We start from the raw sequence: 20,443 nt of genomic DNA, 5'->3' as shown, positions 1-20,443 counted from the left end.
GCCCAGTTGAACCCTATCTGAGGCTTCCACTGCATCTATTTTCACTCCCCCAGAAGTGAAAACCTAGATGGCAGTGTCTGATGAGCTGAGCCTAGGTCTCACCTATATATAACAATTCACAAGGAGTTGGGTGAGGGAACACATGGTTCACTTGGCTTCTAGAGGGGGAGGTGGGGTCCTGTGTCCCACTTACTTTGGAACTCCCAAAAATAGGGATAGAGTTTGAATGCTGGGCAGCCCAGAATAACCAACGTTTACAACGCAGTCTATCTCTGTTGTTCAGATTCCTACTTGTGATTCTAATTCCTGACAAGGACTTCAAGATCCAGGGCAGGCCCAATGTAGATTGTTATGTTCTGAACACCACTGATCTGGGAGAGTGAACCATGGGATCAGGTGTGGAAGATCACCCTGGCTCACAGTCTGGGACCTGGGTAGGGAAACCAGTTTTACTGGTGAGCTCTGGTGCGAGAATTACACAAGAGAAATGTCTGAAAGGCTGATAGGATGGCAGGACTTGGAGATTAATCTGGACGGTGGAAAGGCCAGGAAAAAGGAGTCAAAGGGGACAGCCCAAATTTCTGACTTGAGAGAGGAGGGGTGAGGATGTGAGAATGTATAGGCAAAGCAAGACCCAAGGGAGGCAAGGAGGTTTGTTTAATTTCGGTTTGGGGTGGTTGGATGGGAACGGTTAAGGTTTTGTCATGGTGAATTCGAGATAGAGATGTCCAATACACGACTGAAATGACACGTTTTAGAAAGAGACCAGCGAAGGTCGCATCTACTGGCCGAGGCCTTGGATGAGGGCGACCTTAGCCTAGGCGGCGGAACGAAGGTCGAAAAAAGGATGCAGGCGAAGGCTGACATTTAGGAAACGGTCTCCAAGCTTCCCACCCAGCCGCGCTGCGCACGTGTTCGCGGTCCGCCCCGCGCCCTCCCCCCAGGCCCCGCCCCCCCGGGCGGGGCGAGGCAGCGGCTCTGCTAAGTCACCGGAAGACATAGTCGGGTAGGCGTGCGCTTCGGCCGCCCGCGACCCCCGCGCGCACTTGGGAGGGGCATCCGCCGAATGGGGCGAGGGGACGCGGATACGCGGGGAAGGGGGGATTCCCTGATTCCCGGGCCCGCGGCGCTAAGCGCGGCGGCGGCGGCACTGCTGGCCGCTTTGCTCCTGCTGTGGCTTGAGGACGCGGGGCCGGGGGCCGGCTCCAGGTAACCCCTCCGTGCAGGGGACCGAGCTAGGCCCCTGCATCCCAGTGGGCGGAGGAAGGAGGGGTTGGAACCGGAGGTACCGGTGGAGAACCAGGCCCATGGGTGCCGTGGCACCTGGGCGCATTCTCCTTAGCGCCCTCCCGAGCAGTAGATTTACTCAGGTGCCGGGACGGCCAGGGCGCCACGCCCTGCAGGTGATTCAGCACTTTCCCCTGGGCCCAGACTGCGGAGAAAAATAATACTGTTTTCTAGAACAAATAAACCACCATTGTTCCCCAGGATAAGCAAGGGCCATCCTTTAAACATCCCAAGACCACATCTGTCGATGTTATTTCTGTAGCATGGCTGAGACTGAGGCGCTGCCGAAGCTTCGGGAAGACTTCAGGATGCAGAATAAATCTGTCTTTATTCTGGGGGCCAGCGGGGAAACCGGCAGAATGCTCTTAAAAGAAATCTTGGAACAGAACCTGTTTTCCAAAGTCACGCTCATTGGCCGGAGAAAGCTCACCTTCGATGAGGAAGCTTATAAAAATGTGGTGGGTATTTTAGCTGGGACTCAAAAATGTATTTGCAGCGATTCTGCGGAGTGAACATATTTTTAAGCCTAAAGGCTGAACATGGCCTGTGCAGTGGTAGAGGTGATCAGAATGTGGCCAAGAATGGTCTGTGAGAACCCTTTCTGGAAGTTTTGTCGCGGTTTTAAGCCCAGGTCAGCCTACCCACTCACTGTGTGACCTTGGGCAAAGCCCTTCTTTCAATCTAGACTCCTGTAAGGCCGGCCTGGAATGTAATGGGGCCTGGGGGGGGACAGAGAAGAGCACATTTTCAGGGCCATTCAAGCTGGGTTCTAGAAGCAGACCTGTAACCTGGGGCAATTTTCTAAACCACTTTGCTTGTCTTGTTTACCTGTCCACTCAATGCTGATGTCAGTGAATTGCAAGCAGAGTTTATGGCAATGAAAGGTGCGGTTATTCACTTATAAGATTGCCCTCTTAACTTCCCAGGGCTGCAGCCTTGTGGATGTAAGTGGAATATTCTCTGCACTGCCACCCTTACATGGTTAGCCAAATGATACATGCCAGATTCCCCTAAATATTTGAAGTCTGAGCTTTGTAGAGATTCCTTTCCTCATTTAAAGGGAGTTGTGAACTGTGGCAGATTAAACTATAATGTAATTCTGAGACCCCACAACTACAGAACTTGGTCCCATAGGCTTCACAGGTGGAACATTCTAGGTAACAAGTGTCTCACTATACATGTTCTTAACCCCCTGAATACCCACGGTCAGTCATTTTGCATAGAGCTTATGGCCACCAGGACTTTTCTATTTAAAATGGACATCTTTGCTCAGACTTAGGTAATAAGTAGTTTTCATAGTCTGCCTTCATGGAATATGTCAAATACTCCTGGTAATTAAAAACGGAAATTGAGTTCTGTGCTTTGATAAATGAGTTCTGGTGGCACATCTTTTGGTTATGCACTTAATGCGAACATACTTTTCTTTAGCATTGCACATAGTGCCCTGAAAATCCTTTTGAAAGAGTTGTTACTAGGGAAGGAAAACTACATTTTATTTGAACTCCTGGGTGATTGGAACTTCTCAATCTTTTTTTTTTTTTTTCCCAGTCTTTATTTATTTTGACAGAGAGGGTGCACACACAAGTTAGGGAGGGGAAAAGAGAGGAGGGCAGAGGATCCTAAGTGGGCTGACAGCAGAGAGCCCTATGCGGGGCTTGAACCCACAAACCGAATCCACAAACCACGAAATCATGACCCAAGCCAAAATCTGATGCCTAACCAACTAAGCCACCCAGGCATCCCTCAATCTTTCTTTTTTAGGTTTCACAACAAATTTATGAGGTTTCATGAAGGTTCTTAAACCTGAGTGAGCATGAAAATTACTGAGGGTGCTTATTACAAGGGCATTTTCTGCTTCAGAAGTATCGGTGCAACACCTAAGAAGAAGCCTTTCTATCAAACACTCACTGGCCGATTCTAAAATAGGTGGTTCATGAATTGGACTGAAGGAAAGATTATCATTCACATTTTATTGGTGGAAAAACAGGCACATGGTAAATAACTTGGCCAAAATCATAGGCTTAGTAAGTAGCAGGCTCGAGTCGAACCTAGGTCTTTGAGGTTCCAAACACCGTTCCTTGCCCTGAAATTATACCTCACTGGTATCCCTTCTGGTGGTATAGACAGGTCTTTTATTTTTCCAGAGAGAAAATGATAATTGAACTTGACTTTAGAGATCTAGGGATCACTTATAGTACAATTATATATACTGTGGACATCTAAGTGCATTGTTGATTTTGAATTCAGATTAATAACTTTTTAGTGGGAGAAAATGAGCTTGCAAAATTTTTAAAAAATATGATTATGCATTTTCCTTAATTGAATTTCTATTATGTTACTAAACTCGGTTTTTCTCCCGGCAAAGTATCAATTTTATAAATAGTATCTGTAACAATCCTGTGGTCATAGGTCTTAAAAACTACCCAGTAACTTATTAATTCTGTATAAAGTACTAAATGTGTCCATGCTTAATGTCTAATGCCCCAGCTTTCTGCCACTCTATACTAGTGCCGCTCTGGCCCTTTCAGAGGTTTCTTACTAAGTAAAAGAAACACTATGCGGCATCGCAATTTCCGTACCTAGGAATCTGCCCTGCTAAATAGTCTAACATGGAAAAGATAGAAGGAGACTGGCAAGAGAAAGAGATGCCAGAGCAGAGAGCTCGCAAAATTTAATGGTAAGCGGGCAGCCTCTTCAATAATGTTCTGTAACTTATTCTTTAAATCTAAGAGGGGTATTTTCCTCTGTCTTTTAATAACATCAAGTTATATACAGCTTTGTCCTTGTCGTCTAGAATCAAGAAGTGGTGGACTTTGAAAAGTTGGATGACTATGCTTCTGCCTTTCAAGGTCATGATGTTGGATTCTGTTGCCTGGGTACCACCAGAAAAAAAGCTGGGGCGGTAAGGAAGAAATAGACTCCTTAACCTTTTGCCGGCCAGTAACGTCAAAGATTCCATTCTTCCTCTTTTTCTTTATGTTTGTGGTGCTTAAATGTAAATAAACTCTTATCATTTAAGATTTCATAGGCTGCCCTAGCTTTTACTATTCTTTGGATAGTACTGATGAATTCATCTTTCCTTCAAAGTAATCCTTGAGTTCAGTCCTCGTGGTGAGAGATGTCGTAAATATTTACAAGGTCTTGCCTCTTGCAAATGTTGCTGTCACCACATCCCCATGAAGGCAAACCATTATGTCTGAGTAAAAGTAACTGGCTCATGCTGTTGGCAGTAAACTTTTTTTTTCTTTATAAATGTTTTAAACTTAAAGCGTTCTCTCTCACATGAATGATTTGCTGGAACCTATTTTCATGCCAAGCTTTAAACTTCCGATATAGGACGTCAGAACAGAGGCACGATTCAGCTAGCCTTTGGTGATGACTCAGCCTTCGGCGATGATTCAACCCCAGTGGTGATTCAGCCTTAACTGACGCAGAACTGTTCTAATCCATGTTTTATTTTCTTTTTAATGGTATTCTAAATTGCATCAGCCTCTGTCCAGAAGTCATAGTTTACTACCTAGTTAGAAGTCATTGCTTACTATGTAGATTCTGGGCAGGTGTTAATACATTTTGATATATACCTTGACTATAGTTTATCCCTCTGGCAGAAGATTGCTGGAGCTAAATGTATCTATTAAATATGCAGGACCACAATGCTGCTATGGGGGCTTATCATAGATTTATACACAGGCCCACGCATCAGCACCATTAGGAGAGCGCATGACTAAGAACTCTTGGTTTATACCAGCTAAGGGGTTTAGCTCAGATGTGTTTCTCTGGGCCTGCTGGTGATACAAATAATAATTCTATTTATGCTTTCGGTAAGGATGTATTTCCAAATTTTTGCAGTTCTGTTATGTCCACTTGGAACCCAGCTGGGTTTGAGCTCTGTGCTGGAAAGTATGGATTATGGAGAAATTGGACTTTCCCGGGAATGGGCAGATTATGTCTCCTAGAAAGGGTCATGTTCCTGCTCAGCAGCTGGTGCAGGCTTTTCTCTCCCAGGGCCAGTCACAAGCAGTGTGCCCTCTGAGAGCATTGAAGAACTTTTGTTCTAGTGCATTGCAGGTTGAACTGTCTCAAGTGCCAACCTGATTTTGGTGGTGACTCAGCAAAATAAAAAACACTGCATTAGGTATGGAGCAGTTGATATTCATGACACAAGGCAAATCTCGTTATAGGATGCTCCAGGAAAAAGTCTAAATTGTTTTGATGTATTCAAATCACGTAAAGCAGTTTTAATCAGAGGAATCGGGTGTCTTCCCTATCCAGAATATTTTTTTAGATGGAGTTGGTTCCCCTCCCCCCACCCCATCCCACCCTCAGGCTACTCGATACCTTTTGTTCTCCAAAATCAGTTTGAAAAGTATTGGTGGGGAAGCAAGAGAAATAACTGCTAAGCCAGCTATAATCTCAGAAATGAGTTGGGGTTTAAATGGTTCAAGAGGATAGTGGCAGCAAGTAAGTTGACGTTTCCTCCAGAAAGTCTTTTTTTTTTTCTAATGTGAAACTAATTTAGATTGGATGCAATATAAAGTTTGGGGGTTGTGACAACTTCAGGTAATTTAAAAGAGGTGACAGTTCACAAGTGGCTGGGTAATAATAGTTGTCTGAAGGGGGATTGTGGATTTCCAAGCTCACCCTACTCCGAATTATGAGTTGGCAGCCCTCTCTATAGAAAAAGAGCTCATCAGGTGAATACTGTAAAGCCAATGGAAGCCTAGTGTCATTCTGTAGCTGTTTGGTAACTAGAACACCCCACATTTTTCCTCGGCAATATGACTTTCCATCAGAGAAACTCCAAGAAACTCATGGTTTCTGTCTCATTCATTGTTGACACTTTGAGTAGCCATCTTACCCTCTTATGATCTTCAGTGTCTGAATTTGCTGTGGCTCTCATAACAAGGTGCCATAACCAGGGTGGCATAAACAACAGAAATGTAGTGTCTCACAGCTCTGGAGGCTATAAGTCTGAGATCCAGGTGTTGGCAAGTTTGGTTACCCTGATGGCTGTGAGGGAGGGAACTTTTCCAGGCTTCTCTCCTTGACTCATAGATGACTGTGTTCTCTGCGTGTCTCTTCAGTTGGCGTTTTTCCTGTGTGCGTGTGTGGCTGTGTCCAAATTGCTCCTTTTTACAACAATAGTCCAATTCGATTAAGAACCACCCGACCCAATATGACCTCACCTCAACTAATAATGTCAGGAACGACCCTGTTTCCAAATAAGGTCACATTCTGAGGTACTGGAGGGTACGACTTCAGCACAGGAATTTGGGGGAGAACATTCCAACTCATAAAATTCAGTCAACCCAGATTTCTCTTGAAACTGGAGCTAGGGATAGGTCTGTTAGCCTCGTCAGCTGTTTGGATAACCATTTCCTTTAGTCGTGTTAGGTGCTGATCTTCTTTTTCACCTTCACAAGCCCCATTTGTCTCATCGGTGCAGCGGCTTCCTTACTTGGCCCCCCGCCCAGATCTGCTGGATTAGAATTTCTAAGGTTGGAAGCTTGGCAACTTATTTTTAGCAAGCTCCTTGGGAGATCGTGATGCGAGCCAACCTTCCTCTTCTTGTTGGACCTGCTTTCAGGAGCCTGCTTTTCTAGGTGCTGTAGTCCCCAGGTGGCCTTCACCTTGCTTTAATACGTAACTCGTGTGCTAGTGAAGGTTGAAATACCCTTTGAAACCCAGATCTACATTGGCCTGGGCTGTGGAGCAAAAACTCACAGATGTCACTGGGAGTAGTGCTTTCCCCTTATGTGTATTAAGGGAAGGATGCGGTTAGTGAGTTTGAGGTGGTGTAATATGGTTTCACCTCTTCATTTGTTTCCTCGCAGTCCAGGTTCTTGGATTCTGTTGAATGCACAATGCCCTTAATGTGATTCATGGAACGATTGTAACGTTTATTAGGCATCGTTAGAGTCTCCTGGCTTCTGATTCTAATGATACGTTCTTTTAATCCAGGTTGCAGACCACAGACTGTGGGTCACATCCAGCCCTCCTGTTTTTCTACAGCCCATTTAGCTAAGAATGTTTTTGTATTTTAAAATGACTGAAAAAAACCCAAAAGGGGAATAATACGTCATGACGTGAAAATATAAGAAACTCAGATCTCATTATCCACGAGTAAAGTTTTACTGGAACACAGCTGTTCTCATTACCTAATGTATTGTCTGTGGCTGCTGTTGTGCCCTGCTGGCAGAGCTGTGTAACTTAACATAAGCCTGCAAATCTGACAATTTTTGCGATCTCATCCTTTATAGGAAAGGCTCTCTGACTCCTGTCGTAATCTGTACTGTTTAATTTGATGCCTGAGAGGGTGCTCGTGAAGTGATAGGGCCCCCGCTGGTTCGAGGCTCTGGATACCAAATAGCCATGGGTGTCCTGGTTAGCTCCCATGGGCCACTGCCTCCTCGTTGGTAATGAGAAGGAGGTGACCACTGAGACCCTTTGGTCTGCAGAATTCTTTGACTTCCATCACACAGAAAGAAGAATGCCCCAACTGGAAACATTTTGTGAGAATGTAGAGATGAACTCAGGAATCTCAGTACCTGTTTGATTTTTATTTTTTTCTCCAGAGCTTTTTCTCTAACCAAGATCTTGGTTCCCGCGCGCTGTGCATCAAATACAGAGATGCCCTCCAGGACACAAACAGACGGGGTTCAGATTATGCCATTTGTTGTCTGTCAGCATCTCTGTTTTCTAGTCTAATTTTATGGGCTGGATTGCAAAGGGAGTAAAGGAGAAAGAATCTGAAGCAGGAATATGGCTAAGTGGGCCCTTTTACAGGATGATAGATCCTCCCTCCTTGGAGAAGGAGGCCCCAGATGTTGAATTGTTGTGGCAGGCTCGTTGACCATGCCAGTCAGCGCTGAAATACCTTGTTAGGACGAGTTGTATCTTAAGTCACAGTGTTCCCACTTTTGAGACATGTGTAAAGAAGATGAGAAGAAATACTTAGTAGCTTTGGATTTTAATACGATTCAAAGAGTCATTGGAGAATATGTCTCCCTGGATGTTTGTGGAGCCTGTGAAGATATGTCTGCCGAGTTGTATTACATTGTGCTTATTCTTTTGAGCAGGTGCTGGGAAAGGAAATTTATAGCGGGAACTTATTTGATCAATTCTTTTTTCTAGCATAAAGTAAGGCACACTGGCTATAGCAGAATGGATGTAAATGCTCTCAGAAGAGATATCTTTTTCTCCTGCCATATGGTTAGGGAAACTAAACACTGTTTTTCCAAAAATTGTGTTTCTTGGATATGAAGTAGCTTGTTTTAGCTTGTTTCTCCTATTTTTTTTTTATTTGTGCAGTTAGAGAACCAGAAAGGATGTTATTAAGATTTCAAAGATAGCTTCCTCCTGTCTCTAAATGGAATCTTCCTCACTCCAGAGAAAATTAGTGTGGGTTGGTATCTCCGAGTCTGTCACCAGGATCCACGTTTAAGTTTGGTTTCTAAGTCCTTGAAAGCCGTTGACCCCTTTGCTTTTGAGTTTCATTCACAGCTAAAAGGCCATGCATCAGGGCGGGGGAAGTGAAATTCAAAATTTGTGGGCTTGGAAAAATGCGTATTTATAATCAGCTTGAGGGCTCAGAGGATTTGTGAAATCATTTTGGATTAACAGCCATTGATTGCTAATAAAACAGTCTTTAGCTTTGTCCAGAGAACAGCAATGGAGAAAGGTATGGGCACCTTGTCAACAGGGCCCATTGAGCAGGGATGACGGGCTAAGCGTGGGGGTCTCTGCGGCAGCGTGGGTGCTCGTCCTGCAAGGAGTGGTTGTCAGTTGTTTGCCGGGCCGGTGAAAGGAAGGACGCCAGAGTGTGATGGCTGGGGTGGTATTGATGTGCTTTAGCGGACTAATCAGATTGAAAAAGTCCCATGGCATTTATGTCACTCTAATTTTCATCTAACAATTGGAGACGGCAGCACTCTATTAAGGAGAGGTTGATCCAGAACTAAAGCCAAATAAATTAGGGTCTCAGTTTAATCAAATTATCCCTTTACTGGCCCTGGATTAAGCGAGAGAGACAGCGTCGGTCCAGGCACTTGTGATTGGCCGAATCTTTCCTTTATTTTTACAGAAGCCGATGGAAGAGAAAGCATTTTAACAGCGACAGCTATGATAACGCTCCCAAGCAATAGTGCTAAAACAACTGAAAAGACAAAAAGGAATTTATTCCACTAGTCCACTCTGTAATTTCATTGTGAATAACAAACCTGTTATTGAAATCAGAGTTTGGGGAGCGGGGTTGAGGGGAAGAAATAGATGTGGAAGAGGAGCCGAGGGCTTTAGAATTTTTCTTTGTAGCTTTGGATTATTTTTCTTGGCACACGCTCAGCACATGTAAAATCTCAATTCGGAGACTGGCCCTGAAGGGAATCCCATCCCTCTCTCAGGATGAGCTGAGTCGTAAACTCAGTTTGCTTCATACTGGTGTAAAAGAGCAGCATCGTGAGTTGGAATGAGTGTGTAGGGGAGTGTGCTGTGAGGAATGAAAGTGCAAGTGTACAACACAGAAGGAGATGGTGATGACGTGTGGGGACCGAGTGAAGTTTCTGTTGTCTCGAATGAGGCAGAAACGTAGCCCTGCCCTGCAGGTAGTGGATGTAGTTGGAAATGTACTGTCAGTGATGACCAAGGACAGGAGAGGCTTTTGGGGGAGGGGTGACGTTCTAGTTCTCGATCTGGGAGCTGGTTGCAGAAGATGTTCAGTTTATGAAAATTCATCGAGCTCTATATTCACGTGTTCACCTTTACGATCTGTTTTTATACAAAGTTGGAAAAGTTTGCTTGGGCCTGTTGTTTTCAAACTGAAATCTCTTAGTTTCCTATTGCTGCTGTCACCAATTGCCTCAACTTTAGTGACTTTGGACCAAGTAAATGTATCATCTTGCAGGTCTCTAAGTTAGAAATCTGACGCAGATTTCACTGGGATAAAATCAAGGTGTCGAGTGGGCTGTGTTCCCTTCTGGAGGCTCTGGGGAGAAATCCATTTCTTTACCTTTTCCAGCTTCTAGAGGCTGCCTGCATGCCTTGCTTCACCGTCCCCTCCCTCCATCTTCAGGGCCAGCAACAGGGGACTGAGTGCTCCTCACATTTCTCTGCTTCCTTTTCCCACCTCTAAGGACTCTTGTGACTAATTGGGCCCAGTTAGATAATACAGAATAATCTTATTTTAAGGTCAGCTGATTAGCAACCTTAATTCCACCTGCAGCCTGAATTCTCCTTTGCCGTGTAACCTAACATATTCACAGGTATGGGGGTCGGGACATGGACATCTTTGAGGGGCCATTATTCTCCTCCCCCCTCCCCCCCCCCCCCAGTTATGAATTAGTCATTGTCATTAGCTAGAGGCAGTGTGAGATAAGAAGGAAGATGGATACAATGGAGACACCACTCAGAGTCAAGAATTTGCATTCCACTCTCAGCTTTCTCTTCTTAGAAGGAAGTTCACCAGACGCCGGCCCTTGTTTTCACATCTCCATGATGACGGGGTTGGACGTGATGCTTCCTGAGGTGCAAGACAAACATCTCCTTACGAAATAAATCATGTAGGATCCAAAACTACTACAGGGAAAATTTTTAGTTAAAATAAAAAAAATCACCAGAGTAGTAAGATGGTCTTCAGATTTGGAACTGTCATTATAGAAAACCTCATCATAGAGTTGTGGGTGTGTATGAAGTTCAGCTTCACTAGGCTTTAGACTCCTGTCCAGCCGTGTGGAGATCGAGGATGCCAGCATCCTGGTCCTGAGAAGCCGTTACTTCATGGAATTCTGTGTTTTGGGTACCGGCATGTGACCTTCCGTTAGTTAGGCCCTGGAAGTGAGTTTCCGTTCTGTTGTTTGCACCATGCTTCCCCTTCCTCCTTTATTGCTACTTAGTTCTTCTTTTTTTTTCTCTCTAATTGGATTTGCCTTTTCTCTTCTTTTGTTGGATTGTATTTGTTCATTCAGATACTTTTAGAGTACCTCTTGTGTGCCAGGCACACACCGATGCTGAGATATGAATTAAGAAGAAAGACCCCGCCACTGCCTTCACCAGACTGAGTCTAGACTGGGGGCCCCCAAACATTCCCGATCATATACCTCTCAGTAAAACAATTTGAGGATTCACTCTTCATTAATATGTAAAGTATGATGTAAAACATATACAAAAATTGGAAATTAAATAGACTTCGTTCTGGTAGTGCCCAGATAGTGTTCTCGGCTGTGCCTTCAGACCCTGTACGTTAAACCTGACACAGACAAAACAGAGAAAAGAGAGAGAGGGTTGTAAGCTTGTAAAGTTATTAAAAGACAGAGAAATGTGTGAGTTAAAGCAGTTTCTCAGCCGACCTTACTGTTCCTTTTGCTCCTTGCAGATTTGTTTGGTGTCTGTGTTTCCATGTCACCGTCCTTATTTTCTCACTGGCCTCGCTGCTAAAGCTGGTCCGTCTATCCTGAGGATCATATTTGGAGTTTTTCCCAGGGTCTATGCTTGGTTGCATTTTATTTAGATCCCCATTCCCCTGCAGGCCTCCTGGCCTGCCACCCAACCTGAATAGTAATCTTTAAGATGAACTCACAGCTTTTTGGAAATAACTCCCATCCTTTTCACCCTCAGGAAGGATTTGTTCGTGTCGATCGAGATTATGTCCTCAAGTCTGCAGAGCTGGCAAAAGCTGGAGGCTGCAAACATTTTAACTTGCTGTCCTCTAAAGGAGCTGATAAGTCGAGCAATTTTTTATATCTGCAAGTTAAGGTTTGTGCACATTTCTGTCTTTCATATATTTTGGAGAACCCTGGTTAATTGGCAATACTAAATAACGTAAAATTATAAATAATACAGAAAGGCATTAAATGCATTAGATTCTTTTTTTTTTTTTTTTTAAATAATGACAGGGACTGTTTTTTGCACAGGCATGTTTAATAAACAGGAGTGATTGGAAAGATAATTCCCAGTGTCTTTCCCCCTGTGGAGTATCTGGTAATTATGAAATAAGATGTAGCAGCTCTGGTCTTGAATATTAACATGGAATCTTAGCATGAGAAGAGACTTCGAGGCAGTGATTCTTAAACTGTTCCTGAGTAGGTGATATTTTATTATTGGGTATGGCTCTTGCCCTCAAGGTTTCTTGTTCGGGGATCCCGAAGGCTAGCCCCCAGTTTGGCAAATTGAGAGAAGTTCTCACAGGCCTCAGCATATAGTTACACTCACAGCCACAATTTATTACAGGGAAAGCAAAGGCAGTAAACAGGGAAGGATGAATGGGGTGAAGTCCAGAGGAAATAGGCACAGGCTTCCAAGAGTCCTTTCTCAGTAGTCGCACAGGCTTAATTTTGCCGCAGTGCGTGTTGAGAATATGAGAGAAAACTTTCTGACCCCAGGAGTTGAGAGTTTTTATGGGGTCAGTCACATTGGCACCCTGAGCCTGGAAAAAATTATAAACTTCCAGAAGGAAACCAAGTGTTCAGCATAAACCACATTGTTTGTACAAGCAGTTTAGGCACTATAAACTACCCTACCGGTTGGGTAATGACAGGGACACTCCTGAAATCCAAGTTCCTAGACACAAGCCAAAGGTCAAGTGGGCCTTTCTAAGATAGTAGAGTCTCAGCCTGCTATCTTAACTCTTTTATGCACGCTGCAGATAGAGACAAAACATACCTTTGTAAAAACTAAGGGATTTGTCCACATAAACACTTGCATGTGAATGTTCATAGAAGCATTTTTCATAATAGCCAGAGCGTGAACAACCCAAATGCCCATCAGCTGATGAATGGATGAATAAAATGTGGTATATACAAACAAAAGAGTATTATTCAACTATAAAAAAGGCATGACACATGCTATAACATGGGTGGACGTTGAAAACTTTATGAGGGGCTGGTCACAAAAAGCCACAACTTGTATGATTCCATGTATATGAAATACCCAGAATAGACAAATCTATAGAGACAGAAAGATTAGTGGTTGGATAGAGCTTGTGGGAAGGGGATGGGAGTGAATGCTGGTTGGTGTGGGGCTTTTCTGGGGGGGAAGGTGATGAAAAAATTCTAAACTTACATGGTGGTGAAGGTGGCAGAGCTCTGTAAATATAGTCAAAAACATTAATTTTACAAAAGTGTTTAAAACTACCCAAGATTATGTGATGCGTCAGGTTAGGTGCCGAGTGAATGGTATGAACAGGCCAAGAAAGAGGGGGAATTCATGCCACTGAATCCACACGGCCTTTAGACATTCCCATGGCCTGAGCTCCTCTGGCATTTCTGTTCATAGAGATGCTGGCATGAAAATTCATAGTTTGTTTAATAAATTTAATTGAAAGCCATCATGTAGATGTAATCTCACTGTCTCTTGAAATTTGATGGGATTTGTGAGGAAGACAGTAATGTAGAGGATCAGTGGGTCTTCTGACTTTACTGGAACTACCTGGAAACCAAAAAAGGTTGATGTTCATCAGCCTGCGACATTAATTCTAGACTAAGGGGAGGTTATTCATTGATGGTTGAACGCCTAACATGTTACTTACCCTCTGGATCTATTTTAAAATCAGTCACACGAGAGGCCAGGCTGACCATGCAGCCATCCTCTCATTCAGTACATCTTTTTGAACTCTCTACTGCCTATGAAGATTAAATGATCTCTTCCTTAACTTCCCAGAATCTAAAATTCTGGATAAGGATATTTATAATTATTCGACCTCCAGAAGCAGATTATCTTCAAAACCCCAAGGTATTCCCTCTTAAGCATTATGATGCATTGGTCTTCTTGATTAAACGCTAAAATTTGGTTTTTATTAACAGGGAGAAGTGGAAGCTAGGGTTGAAGAATTACAATTCGAACGTTACTCTGTGTTTAGGCCTGGGTAAGCATTCATCCTGCCCACGAGTATGCTGCTGTTCATTCTTCCCTAGAAGTTAGTTTTTCATTTGAAGAGGCTGACAACTAAGCTCTCGAAGATATGAAAGAAGCTGGCTGGAGATAGATTGCTTCTCTGAAGAACATACCTTTGGCTTTGGAGGAAAGGGTGGACAGTTTGGTAGTGCCAGGTTCAGAGTAGTCTGGAATTTCCTGGGTAGCTTTTGCTGCCTTAAAAAAAAAAAAAAAAAAGTCCTCTTCATTCATCAAACAAAATATCTTTTACCCATTGGATTAATCTGTTCAGGCTGCCATGACAGAATAACACCACAGACTGGGAGACTTAAGCAACAGAGATTTATTTTCTCACAATTCTGGAGGCTAGAAGTGCAAAATCAAGGTGCCATCAGAATTACTGTCTGGTGAGGCCTCTCTTCCTGGTTTGTAGATGGCCTGACGTGGTCTTTCCCTTGTGTGCACATGGAGAGATCTCTGCTATCTCTCCCTCTTCTGTAAGGATACCAGTCCTATCAGATCAGGGTCTTACCCTTATGACCTGGTTTAACCTTAATTACCCTCATAAGTGCACTGTTTTCAAATACAGCCACACTGGCTGTTAGAGCTTAAACATGAATTTGGGGCAGGGCATGGGCACTGTTCAGTTCATAACACCCTTTATGGTCTGAATACAATAAACCATCTCTTCCTCGGTTTTTCTTTTTCCCTTTAGAGTTCTCTTGTGTGATAGGCAAGAATCTCGTCCAGGTGAATGGTTGGTTAGGAAGTTCTTTGGCTCCTTACCAGAATCTTGGGCCAGTGGGCACTCTGTGCCGGTGGCAACTGTCGTTAGGGCAATGCTGAACAACGCAGTGAACCCAAGTGGCAAGAAGAAGGAACTGCTGGATAATAACGCCATCCATGACCTGGGAAAAGCCAATGACTCTCTCAAGCCGTGACCACGCTGGAGAAATGCTTCCCTCTGTAAAATGCAACACTCACCACCTAATTGGTACTCTCGGTGTCTAAAAGAAGTCAGTGTGTCTTAACTGCGGTTTCACTATTCTCAGCTGCCAGATCCAATAAAAAAATTATTGTGTTCTGCATCAGCAGTGCAGAGCCTGCTTGTCTGTATATGTGCGTCACCCAGGGAGCTTTTCAAAAGTAGATTCACAGGCTGTGCCTCAACTTCTGAATCCGAATCTTCAGGGTGTGAGCACAGCGATCTGTTGATTTGTTTTAGCTTCCCCTGGTGGTTCTGGTGCCACTGGTGGGGAGGCCTGCTTTGAAAGGCTTGTCTGCGGTCAGAGCAGCAGTACAGACCTTTCATATTTTGCAGGGGAGTTCTGTTCCAAAATTGTCATATTTGTGTTTCTTAGTTACCTGGTGCTGACTGCTGTATTTGTGTAAAGGAACATTGTGCCTTACTACTTCTTTAGAATATGTAATAAAAGTTATTACATAACTGCGCTTGTATAATCATGGGGAAGTTAAACATAGGAAGGAAAACAAATGAACAAGTCCTGGGTGCCTCTTATATGGTTAGGAAATGTCCAAGTATTAGTGGAAATATGTAGCATTTTGGTCAGTTGGGTGGTAGAATACTGGTTAGTATTTATCAAGTGCCAGCCTTTACATATGCTATGTGTCTTGTAACCCTCCAACAATCCTTATAATCCTTATAGGTTTGAGTATTATCCCCATATCTTAGATGGAGAAGCTGAGCCTCACTGTGGTTAAGCACCTTGCCCCAAAGTCTGAAGCTGAAGACCTGAAGCTAGGAAATGGCAGAGCCAGGATTCTAACCCAAGTCAGCCTGACTGCATAGCTTGTATTTGTAACCGCTCTATAAAAGCCTCCAGTATCTGTGTATTTCCAGGAAGTTCCATTAATTGTGACTGGATTAGTACATGCTATGGATGAATAAAATTGAAATATGTGGTTTCTTTTATAGGGTCTAGGATCCCTGTAGTAATTCACCATAAAATGTTCACATAGCCAGTAGAAATGTATGTCAAGGTGCACACTTTAAAAACTATGGACAAAGACAGAAAGATGCAGAAGGAAGGGTCAAAGTCAAGAAGAGTACACAGTGTTAATTTACATCCAGGAACAAAGGGTAGTGGTGAAATTTGTCTTAACTTCTGTGCTGAGGGAAACAAAGTGATTTGAGTGATTCAATTTTTACGGGGTCTAGGGGATGCCAGGTACCTTTCAAGCTTCAGTGAACACCAGAGGATAAAGGCTATCCCCTTTAATTGGGAGGGTATATCTGTAGAATGGACTGGACATTCCCATTCTCAGTCACCTAGGAAAGAGACGTATTTTAGGATGGGGTAGGGTCTTAGGATGTGGACTTCAGAAAGGAGAGGGAACATCTTCCTCCTACCTGGCGGGGTTCCTTTGGGGCTGGACTCTGAAGAGCCTGTGGTTTGGGTGATAACAAGCGTGGGCTCCAAGAAGGGAGGCATGAAATGAGGGGACCCTATGAGGATATACTGAGGTCTGTAGGAAACCAATATTTGATAGATACTGTCCTCTAGGAGAGGAATACATTCATAAGAGTTTAGCAATACAGGGCATCATTTTCATTCAGCAAATTTAATGAGTACCTATTAGGAGTTAAACCATGTTTATGTGCCAGAGAAATGAAAGCAAAGAGACAAGGCCCTTACGTTCATACACAGTGCTGGGGGTAAGACAAAAAAACAAACAGAAAACAAAACAAGCAAATGGTAAGTGCTAAGAAAGGAACTAAGTGGGGGCTGCTGGAATGGCAGTGGAAACTTTTAGAAGTGGTGGTTTGTATTTGTAGAGTATTCTTAGCAAAGACCTCATTAGCTCTAAATCCGAGGCTGGAGGGTGGGACCCAGAGTGAAGGGTTGAGTTGAGATGGAAGTCAGGATTACGCCCAAGCCAAGGTAGTACATTTAATGGGATAAACGTGCTAGCCTCTGGGACTAGAAGCCTGCGACAATTCCCTACAGAAGTGACTGCTGTCAACTCCCACCTGACAAAGCATTCTGTGGCTTGAGTATATGCTCAGAAGAAGGAAAAATGGCATGAGGTAGGAGAACGTTTGTGTTCCTCCCACATAGTGGCCGTAACATTACTTTCTAAACGTATGGAAGAGCATCTCTCCTTCGCGTAACCGACAGGGTCAGCTGCTTCCCATTGTTCAGGACAAGTTAACACTTATGTCTAAGCACTTTACATGTATCAAGTCATTTTATTCCTACAGTAGTTTTGTGGCTAGTGAAGTCACTATCCCCGTTTTGTAGTTGAGGAAGTGGCGGCGGTGAGAGGTCTTGATCTTGCCCAAGACCACAGTAACAAAGTGACGGAAGTAGGATTCAGACTGAGTAGGTCGGCTCCGGAGTCTGTGCTCTCACTTAACCACTGCACTTTAAAGACTAAAATCCTTAAAACGGCGCCAGGCTTTGGTCCCTACGTAGGCTCTTGTACACCCACAATGCCTCCTGTAGTTCCCTCTCCCCACCCTGCTGCAGGAGATCAGGTAGCTCAGGAATTAGAGTGGAGGCCCAGGCTCTTGCCTGCGCTCCGCCGCCTCCGCCACCAGAAGGCGCCCCAAGCGGGCCGCTCCTCCACTAACTGCTGGTTCCTAGAATAAGGGACGCACAGAGGGCGCGGTGCCCGCTGCAAAACAGCTGTAGCGTCTCTCTGCCTCCGGGCTCGGGGGCGCGAGTGAGAACCTCCCGCTAACACCCGCCGCAGCGCGAGGAGGAGACAAAGTCACGTCAAAGCCTGCGACGTTCAATCCCCGCTTCAGCGCTTACTCTGCACGCACTACGTCAACCGGAGGCTGCAGGAGGCGGAGCTCGGGCTCTCGTCCCGCCCACCCAACTCACGTGACCAACAACCGTGGCCTCGGGGCCGGAAGCGCTCCCGAGCCCACGCGCGCGCTCTCGCGTTTCCAGGCGACCGGGAGCCTCCCCAACTCTGGGCCCTGCCGCGCGCTGGCGTTCGTTCCCGGTTTTCCGGGCCCGGAGAGCTCGGAAGCGGCTGCGCGCACGCTGCCCAGCCCGGTCCCCGCCCCCAGGCGCGCGGGGTTCCGGGGCAATACAGCCATGTGCTCGTTAGCGTCGGGCGCTGCGGGTGGGTATTCCTGGTCCCTTAGCACCCGGTTCGCCCAGCCCGAAGGCCGCGCTGCCGCGGGCCGGGAGAAAGACCCTCCTATCCCGCTGCGTCCCCTGGACGCGGGGTCGGACGGTGGGGCCTGGCAGGGAGGGTGAAGGAGGGGCGCCGGCAAGGGCCGCGGGGAGCGGGGCGGGGGCAGCATCACCACCCCCCCCCCCCCCACCTCTTTCACGTGTGCCCTGCTAGCACTGGTGTCCGTCTCGGGCAGGGCTAATCGTTTGCGTGTGCTAGGCGGCCGGGGTGCTATGGAGGACGAAGACGACCTGCCAGAGCTGTCCGACAGCGGTGACGAGGCCGCTTGGGAGGATGAGGACGATGCTGATCTCCCCCACGACAAGCAGCAGACCCCCTGTCTGTTCTGTGACAGGTTCGTCCACCCCAGTGCCAGGCGTCACCCCCGGGGTGCCGGGCCCTGTGGGTACCTGTGGTCCGCAGTCGAACCCGAGCGGCCTGCTCTCCAATCCTTGAACCAGTGGAGTGATGGTTTGTTGAGAAGGCAGAAGCACAGTAGCTATAGAGGGAGAGCCATGAACTGGAAGGCAGGTTATACTAGTTCTCTTCCACAGCCTCAGTTTCCCCTTGTGTGAAATAAGAGGGTTTGGACAGAATCTATGGTTCCCAAATCTAGTTGAGCACCCTTTAAAGTCTCACCTGAGACTTTAAAAAGGTACTGAACTCTGCACCACAGCACTTCTAAATCAGTCATGGGATCTAGAAATTTCCTATTTTTATAAAGACATTTTCTGAGGTTATTCTAATGAATAACCCGTTTGGGAGTCACTAAACTAGATAATCGCTTGGGTCCCTTCCAGTTTTACCATTCTATAATTCATTTATAAGTAGAGAGCTACTCAAGTTACAGCAGAGCTTCTCAAGTTACAGCATTATTTCCATTTGAACTATCCAAAGAACCATCTTTCCTAGGTAGGGGCTCCCCACCTATGGAAGAGAAAGGAATTGATGCATTTTTCACTTAGGGAAAAAGAGACTGCAGTTTCAATAACTTGTTCAAGGTCACAATGCTGTGGTTTTCTTATATCCAAATCCCTATACTTTGCACTTAAAGTTCTGCCTATTCGTCTCAGTAAGCTTTGACTTTGGCCGACTTTCTGGGCAAGTGGCTTGGCATTGGCCAGTATTACTTTAATAAACATTTGCCAGTTTCCCATAAATCTGGGCATGGTGCTGATTGGTGGTGTATTAGCTCCTCTTGATTCGTCATTGTTCTCACATGTAGCCTCATTTGCGTAGGTACAGAATGTCTATGTTTACTTTAGTTGTCATAAAATAATATTTATTGAGCATCAGGGATGTACTTCTCTGTGATAGGCTGTATATAAGCACAGCAAGGTAAACATCGGTTGTAAACTACTTGCTGCATTTGTGCTAGGCGCTCAGAAGTATGCAGCTTCTCTGCTGTATATTTCTATCTTAAATGTCCTTCAGTTTTGCAGGTCACATGATAAAGAGGCCTGGTCCTCACAATGTCCGTAACAAAAGTACTTTCAGAACACTACAAGATTACCTTTGAAATATGGCACTTTGGGAATATGCCAGCTGTGAAAATTACATGTTATGCTTTATTTCTAAAAGCAGTTTGAGCTGTTGCAGTTCAAAGCCTCTGGAAGCAGCACTGACAGAGAGGAGAAAAGAATCTTCTGTAGGGAATTTTCACGTCTTGAGGGAAATAGAATCTATCAAAGGGAGTTCTCTTCCTTAAAAGCCTTCTGATCATCTCAGTGCTATTATTTGGCAAATAAATTAACTTTGACATTTAAAAAGGTTGTTAGGGGTGTAAAATGGGACTCAGAAGTTCTAATTCCCTGTAGTGGTGCTGGGTTCCTCTCATGTACAGGTACGTTTGTTTTTTTTTCTTAGAAACCACCAGAAGGGGGGTATATATTTTACATGAAATCCATATTTAGACTTTTGAGGGGACTGTTTCATAAAGCTGTCACTTGATTTTTCAGGTTATTTACATCTGCTGAAGAAACATTTTCACATTGTAAGTCTGAGCATCAATTTAATATTGATAACATGGTTCATAAACATGGTGAGTATTTTTTAGAATAAAGGAAATTGTTGTTGTGAAATATAAGTTCAAACTTTGTATTCTTCCAGAACTTTCCTTTCCTCTACAAGTTCAATATGGTGA

General features: G+C 44.7%; 2 protein-coding genes across 3 annotated transcripts in view; both read left to right on the top strand.

The window, feature by feature from the left end:
• Positions 1-944: 944 nt before the first annotated feature.
• HTATIP2 (HIV-1 Tat interactive protein 2) lies at positions 945-15,242 on the top strand. 2 transcript variants are annotated; one of them, XM_025928001.2, is made up of 6 exons: positions 945-1,006; positions 1,550-1,745; positions 4,082-4,189; positions 11,896-12,033; positions 14,079-14,140; positions 14,864-15,242. In XM_025928001.2, the coding sequence occupies exons 2-6, from the start codon at positions 1,551-1,553 to the stop codon at positions 15,087-15,089; spliced, it is 729 nt and encodes a 242-aa protein (XP_025783786.1). In that variant the 5' UTR covers positions 945-1,006; position 1,550; the 3' UTR covers positions 15,090-15,242. The 2 variants fall into 2 exon arrangements, with proteins under 2 accessions (XP_025783786.1, XP_025783785.2); XM_025928000.2 differs by lacking the exon at positions 945-1,006 and adding an exon at positions 1,035-1,209.
• Positions 15,243-18,005: 2,763 nt separating this feature from the next.
• The window catches only part of PRMT3 (protein arginine methyltransferase 3), a 143,333-nt gene continuing 140,895 nt past the window's right edge, over positions 18,006-20,443 (top strand). The window contains exons 1-3 of the mRNA XM_025928602.2: positions 18,006-18,246; positions 18,520-18,655; positions 20,259-20,341. Of these exons, the coding sequence (XP_025784387.2) occupies positions 18,219-18,246; positions 18,520-18,655; positions 20,259-20,341 (247 nt within the window). The 5' untranslated portion in view covers positions 18,006-18,218. The remainder of the gene's footprint in view (positions 18,247-18,519; positions 18,656-20,258; positions 20,342-20,443) is intronic.

This window comes from Puma concolor, chromosome D1, assembly GCF_028749965.1.
Source record: "Puma concolor isolate L17-30 chromosome D1, mPumCon1.1.hap2, whole genome shotgun sequence".
Lineage (NCBI taxonomy): Eukaryota > Metazoa > Chordata > Mammalia > Carnivora > Felidae > Puma > Puma concolor.
Note: the sequence above shows the minus strand (reverse complement) of the source record. Positions and strands in the feature narration are given on the sequence as shown.

Bases quoted from the DNA above. Each gene is read 5' to 3' on its own strand.
- HTATIP2 (XM_025928000.2), top strand. From the start codon at position 1,067: ATGGGGCGAGGGGACGCGGATACGCGGGGAAGGGGGGATTCCCTGATT. The intron at 1,210-1,549 runs GTAACCCCTCCG...TTATTTCTGTAG, and splicing joins GGGCCGGGGGCCGGCTCCAG to CATGGCTGAGACTGAGGCGC. The intron at 14,141-14,863 runs GTAAGCATTCAT...TTTTCCCTTTAG, and splicing joins TACTCTGTGTTTAGGCCTGG to AGTTCTCTTGTGTGATAGGC.